This window comes from Acipenser ruthenus, chromosome 8 (assembly GCF_902713425.1).
Source record: "Acipenser ruthenus chromosome 8, fAciRut3.2 maternal haplotype, whole genome shotgun sequence".
Classification (NCBI taxonomy): Eukaryota; Metazoa; Chordata; class Actinopteri; order Acipenseriformes; family Acipenseridae; genus Acipenser; species Acipenser ruthenus.
The window spans coordinates 29,995,633-30,008,560 of NC_081196.1; the positions used below are offsets into that span (position 1 = coordinate 29,995,633).

The 12,928-nt window shown below is 36.6% G+C and overlaps 1 protein-coding gene across 2 annotated transcripts in view; it reads left to right on the top strand.

Annotated features, from left to right (window-relative positions):
- LOC117406564 (DNA repair protein REV1-like) overlaps positions 1-12,928 on the top strand; it is an 87,107-nt gene that overhangs the window by 29,352 nt on the left and 44,827 nt on the right. For both annotated transcript variants that reach the window (XM_059028804.1, XM_034010647.3), the window contains 3 exons: positions 7,388-7,454; positions 7,905-8,037; positions 12,268-12,436. In XM_059028804.1, the coding sequence (XP_058884787.1) occupies positions 7,398-7,454; positions 7,905-8,037; positions 12,268-12,436 (359 nt within the window). In that variant the 5' untranslated portion in view covers positions 7,388-7,397. The remainder of the gene's footprint in view (positions 1-7,387; positions 7,455-7,904; positions 8,038-12,267; positions 12,437-12,928) is intronic.

Below are 12,928 nucleotides of genomic sequence, written 5' to 3' on the forward strand. Positions count from 1 at the left end.
TGGAGAGACAGAGGGAGACACTCTCCATTGGTCACTGGAGACTGGCGTCCACAGACCCAGTCCGCCAAAGCTTTTGTCAGCCCGCTAAGGTGCAGTTGCCTTAGCTCGGCTTGCTCATGTCGGGGCAGACTAAAAAAGTTAATCAGCCTCCCCAGGTCCAAGAATGCAGGAAGCGTGGCAGAGCTTAAGTTATGCTCCATTTTCTTTTATCCTTTTTATTTATTTTATTTTCAGTCCCTGGCTGGGTCAGTAGGGAACTACCCCACTTCTGGTACCACTTGTGGCCGAGCGTCCTGGTTAAGGCTGGTCTGCACACTTTAAATTGACCCAGACACAGAAACTGCAGTGTAGAACTTTCCTGCGCACTTCTATTAATTCAGAACAGACAAAACAAAAACCTTCCTTGAGTGCTTAACTAAATACAGCTAAGCTGTTTACCAGTCACAAAAACCAAATACTTATTGAAGTATAATTTTCAAACATTGTACCTTCTCTGTTTCCAGCTCCCTGGTAGTCTCTCCTAATGGAGCTTCTGGTTCTCTTTTTTTATAGGATGTGGCTGTTCCCAATTATCCCAATTGGGAACAGCCACATTCTTACATGTATTTGGCAGGGACAGGAATTAACCCCATCCTTGCCAACCACCACCAAAACACATACAAACACCCACTATATATACACTGAAAAAAAGGCATATATAAAAGTAGTATGCTTGAGTGAAGCAGTATTTCCAATATTGCTAGCCAGTGGCCTTGAACTTGACTTCTTATTGAATTGGCTCCCATATTTGTAGTTAATCTACATTTCCATTTCTAGAATCCACAGAGCTTACCGGTACTGAAATAATAAGTCTTTTAGTAAAAGTATTCATTTTGCAGGGCCATTTTTTGTCCCTGCAAAATGAGTACTTGGTCATACACTGGTTGGTACACAGCTGGTATGTTTTAGTTCAAGTTTAATTATTGGTATTGTCCAAGAAAAACAAACCTTTTATGGTCACATTTGTTTTAATCTCCTGCAATAAACTGTTATGGGAACATATTTCATGTACTTCTACCTGTACGTACTACTTTTTTTGTTAACACATCCAGTTCACTTCATGCTTGCAAACTACTCTATCATAGATGCCATTCTCCTTGCATTCGTTTTTTATTTTTTATGTTGCACTCTACTGACAAAAAAATGAATCTTGATTAATCTCGCGATTTTAAAAAAAGTATTCGTTTGTTGTATTAGTGATGCTATTATTGTTTTTATTATTTTAAAATTCTTATTACCTATAAGACCTTAAATGGTCTTGGACCTTATCTTTAAGATCTGCTGACCCCATATGTCCCTGATCGTTCCCCGAGATTGGAAAATGCTAATCTGACCGTCCCTAAAATTTGTTTGAACTCTGTCGGAGCCGGGGCATTTAGTTATAATGCTTCTCGTCTTTGGAACTTGCTCCCAATTCATATCAGGAATGCAAGCACAATTGAATCTTTTAAATCCTATCTGAAAACATATTTGTTTGGGTCTGTTTATTTGTAGCTGGATTATATATTAGACACAAGGTTTTTTATATTTCTCTTGTAAAGCACCTTGTAAATGCTTGCATGAAGAGCGCTATATAAGTGAAATCTGTATTTTATTATTATTATTATTATTATTATTATTATTATTATTATTATTATTATTATTATTAAAAAAACAACCCAGCATAAAAAACCCTTCTTTATAGTTCTATATTTACACAGAATTATACAGAAAGATTCCAGCATTTGCTGTTAAATTGTTTGAACCAACTGCTAAATCAGTTTATTACTCGCCTTAATGAATTTCCAATTACTGTTTTTTTTATCAGTTTCCTTCTATATCTATATATTATATTATAATAATAATAATAATAATAATAATAATAATAATTAATATTACTATAAATTAGACAGATCACTGGCATTGCTCTCTGTTTCATTTTGTTGTGCTGGCATATTTTATAGAAAACTTTCTTTGACAAATCCATAAATATTTTGTAGCAATCTGTTGGTATAAACATTCAGTAGTTTAAACCACATTAAATAACTATATATAAAAACACATGTGGACATTATTATTTTTTATTTTGGCAACACAGTATTTGTCAGGTTTAGATGATCTGATAAGTTTTCAGGTCCCGGTGTAGGATGCCCAAACCACTCCACAGTATAAAACACTCTCGAGTGTTTTGAATGTAAGTTGATAGAGTGTAATGCGTGTACGTTCAAAACATTCAGCTGCACTTTGAATTTCATCAGGGTGGCGGGAACAGTGGAGGAAAGGCTAATATTCAGACACAATGCCAATGTTTTTTCATTACAGATGGCCAACTAATATACAAACACAAAGTACACAAACCGATAATGGTGAGCCACAAAAAGACACACGTTCTATCAGTATCACTTTAGTATGTTAATAACAAGTACTGTAGTATTTGTTATAGTAGGAATTAAACATATTTATTTATTTGTTCTTTTAAAAAAGTTTTATTAAACAAGATAACATATTCAAAACATGTTGTATAGCGAAAACATTTGCAATCCTTTGAGAGTGACTGTTGTTTTTGGAGCAAAATAGTTTAAACCAGTAGGCCTGTGCTTGAAAGAAAGTCATCCGTTCGCCATAGATTCCAATTTACTGTATTCGTGTGTGTCTGTGTCTGTGTATGCATGCGTTTTTGGATTTAGTACTGTTGTTTTTTTTTTCTTTAATGTGTATATAGTTCATTTTTGCTTTGTATTTTGATGTACAGTACGTTTGTACAGTTTAAGTTTCTATTAGTAAATTGTTATGTTGGTTAATTCAGTTAGCTTTAGCTGAAAAACAAACATTTGGTGAAAATACAAATGTAAAGCCATAACTGTAAAAAAGCAACGTAAATGCCTTGAACTTAATGTACTGTAGAGTGTTTTGAAAGTACGTAGTGTGTGGTTTTCAATGTAGAAGTATACAGTACGTTGAAAACACCTAGTGTTTTTTTGCGTAAATGTTTTGAGCGTACTACACCTGTAATGTATAGACTGTCAGCATTAAAATGTTTTTATTCACTGAGATGTAAATATGTAAATAAGCATGTAATAAAAAAAAAATAAAGAAAAAAAATTACCTGCAAATAGGAATTTCACCAGTGAGAAGAATATTCTGTGTAAAACAGACGATGCTACGTTCGGTATGATCCTTTTGTTACGTCGCATATCACTGCCTTAAATCAGCTGTGACAGAAAGAGACAAAGCGGGAGTGTGTTTTTTTTCTGCACACACTTTTCCTGCCCCTGTTACCAGGGGAACACGCTTTTTTTTTTTTTTTTTTTTTTTTTAATTACCTCCAAATAAGTTAACTGCGATTAATTGACAGCCCTAATTATTTATATATACAGTGCCATGAAAGTATTTGCCGCCTGTCTGATTTTCTGCATTTTTGACACTGAATGTCAAAATCCCATTTTTGCCCAGTGTCTTTCTGATGGTGGAGTCATGAACACTGACCTTAGCCGAGGCAGAGAGGCCTGCAGATCCCTGGATGTTGTTCTAGGGTTCTTTGTGACTTCCTGTACGATTTTACGCCTTGCTCTTGGAGAGATTTTGGCAGGATGGCCACTCCTGGGAAGATTCACTACTGTCCCAAACTTTCTCCATTTGGACAATATGGCTCTGACTGTGGTTCGGTGGTGCCCCAGAACCTTAGAAATGGCTTTGTAACGTTTTCCAGACTGATAGGCAGCAACAACTTTTTTTCTGGAGGTCTTCAGAAATTTCTTTTGTTTGTGGCATGATGTGCCTCTAGAATCTGTGTGCTGACAACTTCACTCTAATGGTAAGGGCCAAAGTTAGTCAGATTTATATTGGGCAGGGCTGGCCCAAATCAGGCCTGGTTGTTAACCAAAGTACTCAAACAGCTGACCCTGATTATCCCTTTAATTGGGTTGCGTTAACGGGGGGGTGGGGGTGGGGGGGGGGGGGGCAATAACTTTTTCACACCTGAAGATTGCATGTTTGATTACCTTGCACACCAAACAAATGAAAGAAGCACCAAACTTTGGTGTCATTTTTTCATCTCAGACTTCCTCTATATACTACTACAACCCACAAAAAAATATGATCAAATAAAATGTGAAAAATGTACAAAAATGCAGAAAATCAGACAGGGGGCAAATACTTTTTCACGACACTGTATATATAATATACACACACACACTCAGAGTAGAGAGTCAATTATCGGATCTTAACTCAACCGAACGCACCTGTAATCATGTGATGAATTACGTGTGGTGTATTACACACACAGCTTCTGCTGCTAAAACGGCTACGAGATTTAGCTGCCAAAAAAAGCACCAGCAGACTGAGGCAAATGAAAGTTACAGAATTATTCAGACCACCAAAACCTTAGCTGGAGCATTGTGTGCTTTACATTGTTGCAATTAAGCAAATTTAAACAGTCGCCTTTGTTCTTGATTTTCCTTCTATTTCGCCATTAAGGGCTGGAGATCTTGTCTGTTATTTAGCAGCTAAGAACTTTTATTTTATTCATTTCAATTGCACGTTATTACAATGCCTTAACAACAAGTATCAAAGTACAGAAATATTTTACTGAATTTTTGAAGTTTTAATGATTCCAAAAGTTCTGTACTATTCTGTTCAGTTGTACTGAATTGTATTCTTTTAATTTTTCAAAGTTTGGTATGTGGTAGTTGAAAACAGCAAAAATCACGAGCAACACAGAGTGCTCTCCGGGCACAATTGCCAGACACCTGCTTCACCTACATATCAGAGTGGAAATCCACGCAATCGAAATCGCGCACGCGATTTTTTTTTTATTAGTGGCTAACTTTGAGCTGCTAAACAAAGATTAAATAATTATACACTGTGGTTTAGAGAACATATAATACCATTAAAAAAAATTCAAGATCATTATTTTCTCTTTCTTTCATTTTTATTTGCGCATTTCCGAGTCGTTCTGCGTACTCCCTGTGACCCTTAGAAGTACCCCCAGGGGTACTCGTAGCACTGGTTGAAAACCCCTGCTCTAAGTCATCAAACCAATGTACTGTTCCACCCATCTTTGGCTTTTGCTAAACAAAATGTTATTTTAGAATATTTGAAGCTGATTTTGCTTTTAAATTTAACTTTCTGCCTCTATCCCCTATGTTATTTGCCTGTCTACGCCAGCCTTACACCTACCCCCTAGCAGGCATACAGTTACGACCCCTTTATGACCTGAATAAGTCTTACGTCGCCTTGGTGCACTCCGCAAAAAAATTGCACCCGTCACTTATGCCGTCGTAACACTTACGCCTGCTTGGTGCAATCCACCCCAGGTTACAAGACCAACAACAACACAAAATGGCGTCACAGCGCTGCCTATAACCTTAGCCCCGCCCCCTTATTGGCCCTCACGTCCCATTGGCCCTCACACCAGGCTAGGTTACACAGATACAGACAAAGGTAAAGAAAACAGTGGCAGGAAATAGAGCGGGATGGGAACACAATTACAGCGGGAATTACTGGGAAACCCCAGGCTTGCTGTATACTGTTGTATACTTCTCCAAGCTTGAAATACAATTCATATTGTTTTTTTGTTTTTTTTAAATGGGTAGATTACTGTATATGCAATTATTATGACAGCCCCACAATAGTAGGTCAGTGTAAATATATATTTGATCTTATTGTATTTTTATAGAGGGCACGGGCAGTATTTACTGTAAATAGGCAGGTAATTAAGAGTGGGGTACTGTACATTACTGTTACTGCCACTAATGAGAGGGTAGCTAAATTTTTCTGTGTGAGGTCTGTTTGTCAATGTTATAAAAAAAAAAAAGCAGAGCATGTTTAATAAAAATGATGTATGTAGTTAAAACATTATGTATACTATTATTGATATACATCTCTTTGAGTTGATTTATTAATGTGTATCTGTAATAAAATTATTATTATTATTATTATTATTATTATTATTATTATTATTATTATTATTATTTATTTCTTAGCAGACGCCCTTATCCAGGGCGACTTACAGTCGTAAACAAATACATTTCAAGAATCGCAGTACAAGTAATACAATTAAGAGCAAGATAAATACAATCACTTTGGTTCTAGCAAGTACAAGTATGACAAAATACGATTCAATAATACAGCAGATAAGTGTCAGTGATAGTTACATCAGGATATAATTAAATACAAAATACTACAGATTAAATAACACTTGACAGATTACAGTACTCTGAAGTACAGGATTAAATGCAGTAAAATAGGGGGCAGATAAGAGCAAGTAAAGTGCATTTAAGGAAGGGTGATCAGTGTCCTGGGGGAAAAACAGGAGTTCTACAGGTGCTGTTTGAAGAGGTGAGTCTTGAGGTGCCGGAATGTGGTCAGGGACTGGGCAGTCCTGACATCTGTAGGAAGGTCATTCCACCACTGCGGGGCGAGGGTGGAGAAGGAGCGGGCTCTGGAGGCAGGGGAGCGTAAAGGAGGTAGAGCCAGTCTTCTAGTGAAATGAAAAATTGAAATAACCATTTGTAAAAAATAAAACGAACATTTAAAAAAAATTAAAATAATTTCACAGGGCTTACTGCAAAGCAGTGATACTTTATATGCAGTTAACTGAGCATGTGATATATGCAGTTAACTGAGCATGTGATATATGCAGTTAACTGAGCATGTGATATATGCAGTTAACTGAGCATGTGATATATGCAGTTAAATGAGCATGTGCAATGTAAAGTAACGTAAACGAGCACAAGCCTGGTCCGTATCAGGCAAGTGAATGCTTTCAAGATATTCCCGCTCTAAAATGGCAGCCAAAAAGAAACCAAAAGGAGCTTACCTTGGCAGAAAACAGGGTCTCTACAGGTTTGAAAGGAGGTAATACTGCAGTGTACAAAAATGAAGTTTCTTTTTTTGCGATGTACAAAAAATACAAAGTTTACCACACTGTTTATTTTTCTTTCTACACAGCTAAAAAAGGACTTTTGCCCAAAATGTCCTGAATTTACATGGAATTTAATGCTTTTAACCTTTTAAAAAAATTTCACTGAAATAGAAAGCAATACAAAGTGAATCTAAACAGGAAGACGACTGCATTAATTAAGATAGCTCAGATACTTTCTACCCATACCGAGGTATATTTATACAATAGTGAGTTAATACAATAGATAGATAGGGTGGCAAAGTAAACCTTCTGTAGATTTTTAAATGATAATACATTGACCTTAACCTTTTGAAATGATATGTGAACAGAATACCTTCACATATTAAGGAATTGGTAGAAGCCCCAGTATATATCTGTCAGGGGCTATCTGAACTGTATTGACATTTATTGTAGAATTAACCTGTGTATCTTATTCTTGTGTTTTCATTCTTTTTTTTCCCACAGAGATTTCATTATGAGTCGAGGTGGATGGAGGAAGCGGGTCAATGAAGATGATGTCTGGGGGGGTTGGGTGCGTAAACATTTAAACACACTGCAGTGCATGTTGGTGCCATCTGGAATGGTTGGCTTGAAAATGAATTATTGCTGGACATCTGGCCTTTGATTTCAAGCTGTATGGTGGTGTGTGTGTTTGTTTTTTTTGTTGTTTTTTTTTTTTAGAATATAGGCTTTATTGCTTTTATAGTCACCGTTTTATTTAAGGAATTGGGTACATCCCCAAAACTCTAAGTTGTAAGTTAATATGTACATTTGACCATTACTGTTATATGAACAAGAGGATCACAAAACTCTTCGGTTGACATTTGATATTCCACATACTGTAAAGGTCACAGTGAGTCACAAATAATTAGTATTAACTTTGTAGGTTTTATTGCTAAAATGTTCTGATGTTCTTATTTTTATATTGGGTCGATGTTCATAATGAAGTATAATTTGCATCAAGTGCTGATTCTGTTTACAGAGTGGATATAAGGCTGCCAAAGTCTGCAAGCTGGAGGAGCAGTTTAAACTGGAGGCACCCAAACAGCAGCAGAAGGAGGGCATCTCTTCTAATATCTTCAGCGGAGTGGCCATTTATGTCAATGGCTACACTGGTGAGCCATTATTCCAGCAATTTTGTATACTACTAACTTTTGAAACAGGGTTTTGTTTAAGAGAATATGAGATAGCAAATTATAGTCCCAAATATTTTGCTTTATGTTGTTTATCATACCGACCATACACCCTCCTGCCAATCTTCAAATGCCCTTTCAATGAAAGTTGTGAAAAAACACAGGGACACGATTGACATAGGAACTAAAAGCCTTTGTCCCAGCTGATTTTTAGTCAATTTTTTGGAATCGCCAATAGATTAGCATTCTTTGACTTCAAAGAATGCCATTATTGGTACTAATCTTTTAAACTGTAAAATCAATTCTAAGTCACAGGAAGCCAATGCAAAAATATGTGAGTGGAGTGATATTTTTAGAGCAGCTAGCGTGAGTAAGCATTCTGGCAGCAGCATTCTGAAGCAGCTGAAGCCTATTTAATTTTGCCTGTCATATTGTCATTTTTATGTGTACATAAGGTAGGATGTAGGATGAAGGAAGGTTCGAACCTTCTGATACTAATTTGCATAATTTATTGACGTCACTATAGCTACTTGTTTATATTTGATTGAAAATCCTATTATTTTACAGGTGATCTATATAAATGGAATACAACATTAACATGTAGTTCACATCATGTTTTTATAATTGACATAAAAATACATGTTTATTTACACGTAATTGATGCTGCTTGCGATATATAAAGTAAGCTTGCATTGCAGCAGCATGAATTGCAGAGGACTTAGACAAAACAAAGTTTATTTAACAGTCATCGTTCCAAGCAGGTTATTAGTCTCCAGTGACATTTTACTACTACTAAAAATACTACAAATAATATGAACTTATGCTTGTCAAGTGACCCCCGGAGATTGGTTGTGCCTACATAACACATCAACAGTGGCTTGCACAGTTTGCATTCAACTTAGTTTTTGGTCGTCTTAGTATTTAACAAAAACATCCCAAACAGCAGAGGGGTTTCTAGACATTTCTTTCAAAACAGTTTACACTATACAATGCTTTGCTGTCGAGATGGCGAATGAAGAAAGGTTTGCCTCTGGATAACACGAACAGGAGGGGGGAGGGGTGGATGGTGCTCCGTTTTCGAAATTAAAATGATTAGTGTTGGTGTATATTTTGTAGGAACAATTCAATAATTGTTAATTTAATCTTTATCTGGGTTGATTAGTTCTCTTATTAATAATATTTAATTGACGTGTTACAAAGATCGAGGATTTATTATGAACACACATACACGCACAGACACAAGGAATGTTTAATCGACAATAGTATTTTATTAAGTACACAAATAATAAACAGAAATCAGAAAAGTTAATTTCTTCGTCTCAAAGCACCAAACACAAGTCCAAAGTTCTCACTGCACTCATGCTGGCTAGCAGGCAATTGTAATATGACACCACCTATCTCCTCACACACAAGGCATCAACTTCAACAGGAAGCAGGCTGTGCCGTAGCTAGTACCTTGCTCACACACACAGAAATGCATGCACCCAGCCCAACTGAGATGATGCAGACAGTCCTAGAAAATATGACATTAAGCTTTTTATTGGTAACACCGATTTAAGTATATGGCAAGTTAACTTTTAAAGAAATTCTTCATACAACAATATGAGGTAGATTACTCATAGTTACTTCATCAAGTTTCACTAAAAGTTATTTCACACGCAGAGTGTGCAAACTAAATAATTAACAGTTCAACTATGTGAAGGTGTTACGATTAATTAATTTAGTTCCATGAAAGCAACATGCAACTGGAATTATACGTAATGGTTCCTTGAAGCTTCGACTTTTGGCCTGCTGGTTTGGAAACTCAATCTGTTGAAGTGTCCAGTACAAAAACTTTCCTCTCAACAACAAAGTCTTGAATCCCACATTGGATCAAACTCGGCAACAAAGCTTTCAATTCTTGATAGAATCAACAAACAGTTGCTACAAAGTCTTCAGTCTTTGGTATGGGATCCGCAATAGCGCCCTTCTTCTCTGTCCTCTTCACTGAATCTTTTAGCTATGCAGGTAGCAGGGCACAGTTTCTTTTGGATACTGGTTTTAGGTGTACAGCAGACCCAGAATGGTTTGTTTGATAAGTCTCTAAGTTTTATGGCAGTCCTCCAGCCGGGCCTCAGTCTCGTTGCTTGTGGTCGTTGACTCGCTTGCAGCTTGCACCTCGTCTTGGGTCCGTTTTAGGCAGAGTCCCGTCTTGGTTCAGTTTTTACGCAGAGTCCCGGAGTTGCAGCTTTGCTTAGCAGAGTGACAGCACCTTGTTTAGCATTCGATGCGGAGCGCAAAATGTTTAGTTCTGCTTGGAAATTTATAGTCTTTTTCACTCTGCTAAATAGCCACTTTCATGAGATCATTTGTGTATCTTGCCATTTTTAAAACTCACAGCCCTTTTGATGTTTTAATGTCCTTTTGCATTGGGACATCACTAGTTTATGTCTTCCTTGCATCAAAATGATTGTTGTTGCACATGTGAATTATCTGTCCATAATTCAACTGTCCGCTCTGCCTAATCCAGTTCAGGCGCCGGTCGCCTTATCAGTAGGTCAAAAGGCCACATAGTTCAGTATGTCTGCAAACCCCCTTCTCAAGACACAGCAGTTTGCCCTGTTTCTCAAGACACACAGTTTTATTAATGAATCCAGTTACATTTCTAATACACGTTCACGTCCCACAATTTTATGTGTTTCAAACATATTCTACCATAGCACTTCTCTTACACTGTCTTGTACACTAGGTATTCAGTACATATTTTGCTGAAGCACTACAACTGCTATAGGTACCCCCCCACAGTGCTTTGGCATAATATACCGTGCTTCATACATGACAGCAACGCCATATATAGTTGCTACGTATCACGATTTGGTACTGGATTTTAATACAACTTTTGTTTACGTAATACACATTATACAAATCAAAAGATCGAATTTTGCATGTGATTTTGTAATAGTCACACATTGTCAAACGGTTTCTCTTAACAGAGAAAAAAACTAAAAACATACAGTGCATGAATGTCACCTGACAAACCTTTTGAAGGTTTAAAACAACCTTCGAATTCCTGGCTAGCGAACGACCCTTCAGACACAGCCCTAATTCAGTGACACAAAAAATATACAAAATTATGTATTTACTGATTTTAGTCTAGCACATTGAGTGGTGCAAGTGTAGTTACAGTGGGTGTGTACCACTGTACCTGTAGGAGGCCTCACTCTTAACCCTCTCATTTTTAATCTTCTGGCTTGTTTTCTCCCTTGCTCTCCTGTTCACCCAGACCTGCAAACCATCTGTCTTTCACTTGGTTCACACTGTTTAATGTCGGAAACCATAGCTTGTCTAAAAATACATATGCACGTTATTTTTTAATCTGGGGAACCCCCTCATTTAAAAAAAATAATTAAAAAAAAAAAGAAAAGAAAAAACACTGCCGGAAACAACACATTTAAGTGAGTAGGCTGTTCCAGACTGTAAAATAAAACATATTACTTTACTTATTGTTACTGTCTCCTGTGTTGTACATATACGTGCAATAAAGATTCAAACAGATTTCACAGGGCAGTGACTGTGAATGTTTTGTCAGCGTCACAGCATGACTATCCAAAAGAAGTCCCCAAATGCAATAAAGCTGATTTTCAAATTGCTAAGTGTGCTCGTATGACCCTCACAACAAGTTTTCACAGTAAAGTCTTTTTTGTTTGTTTTTTGCCACCATATGGTATATGTATTGCAACACTATCCGAAACATAAAACTACCAAAGAACTTTAGTTTGTGTCACCTGAGATCCTAATACCTACTGCACAAAGATTAAATCAGTTGTAGGCAAGATAAATGGGCTTCACCCAATTCAGAATTAAATGAGTCTAATCAAACCAGCTGCAGAAAAACATTTTAATGGACTGAAAAGTTGACGTGCTAATGAGAGGAAATAACATGCTAGTTTTTTTTTTTTGTTTTAGTTTTTTTTAAGCCCTGTTATTACTCTGTTATTGCAGCTTGGTCAGATTTGATGCATTGAAACATAAATCTTAAGTTCTGCCATTTAGCCAATTTTTTGAGAAGGCCTGTATTTGAACTGGTTGCTTCAGTTAATTGTATTATGCCTTCTGGAAGTTTATTTGCTTTTATAGGTGCAAGTGGCCTGTTAGAAGTGTGAATGTCTCAATATCATGAAAACATTAAGCTACATTTTTTCCCCTTAAAGCACAGCTTTGTATTCATTTCAGAACCCACAGCAGATGAACTGCGGAAGTTAATGATGCTCCATGGAGGTCAATACCACATGTACTACTCCAGATCTAAAACCACACATATCATTGCCAGCAATCTGCCCAACAGCAAAATCAAGGAGCTCAAGGGAGAGAAGGTAGTACGACCAGAATGGATCACAGACAGGTATTCAAGTTTTTATTTTATACTGATACTGATCATAATATATATCTTCCTACCTGGTTTGACTGTGTTCTCTTTCATTCTTTATTGTTGTTATGGCTGGATTATAGGGGTACCCAGCTGTAATTTCTGCCTGCTCATAAACTGTGATTTTTAATAGAGATTTTTAGTTTACTAACTGACAGTGCTACAATTGCCACAATTGCAGAAATTACAGTTGCACATTAATTATGGTCATCATTTCTAAAATCACCCAACTATACAAGAAATTTAGGGCCAGATATTCAAGAGATTCAAGTTTTGCAAGGACAGTTGCAGGGATTTTTTCCCTCAACTGCCTTGAGAAAAAAGTTGTGGTAAAGTTGTAAATTATTATGCAAGTCCACTTGTAAGTGCGAAATTCAAACAACTGTAAATTCTAGTGGTAACAGTGTAAACCACTGACAAGTGGTACTTGAATGTTTGTAAAAAGTAATAATTAACAGTGCACCAATA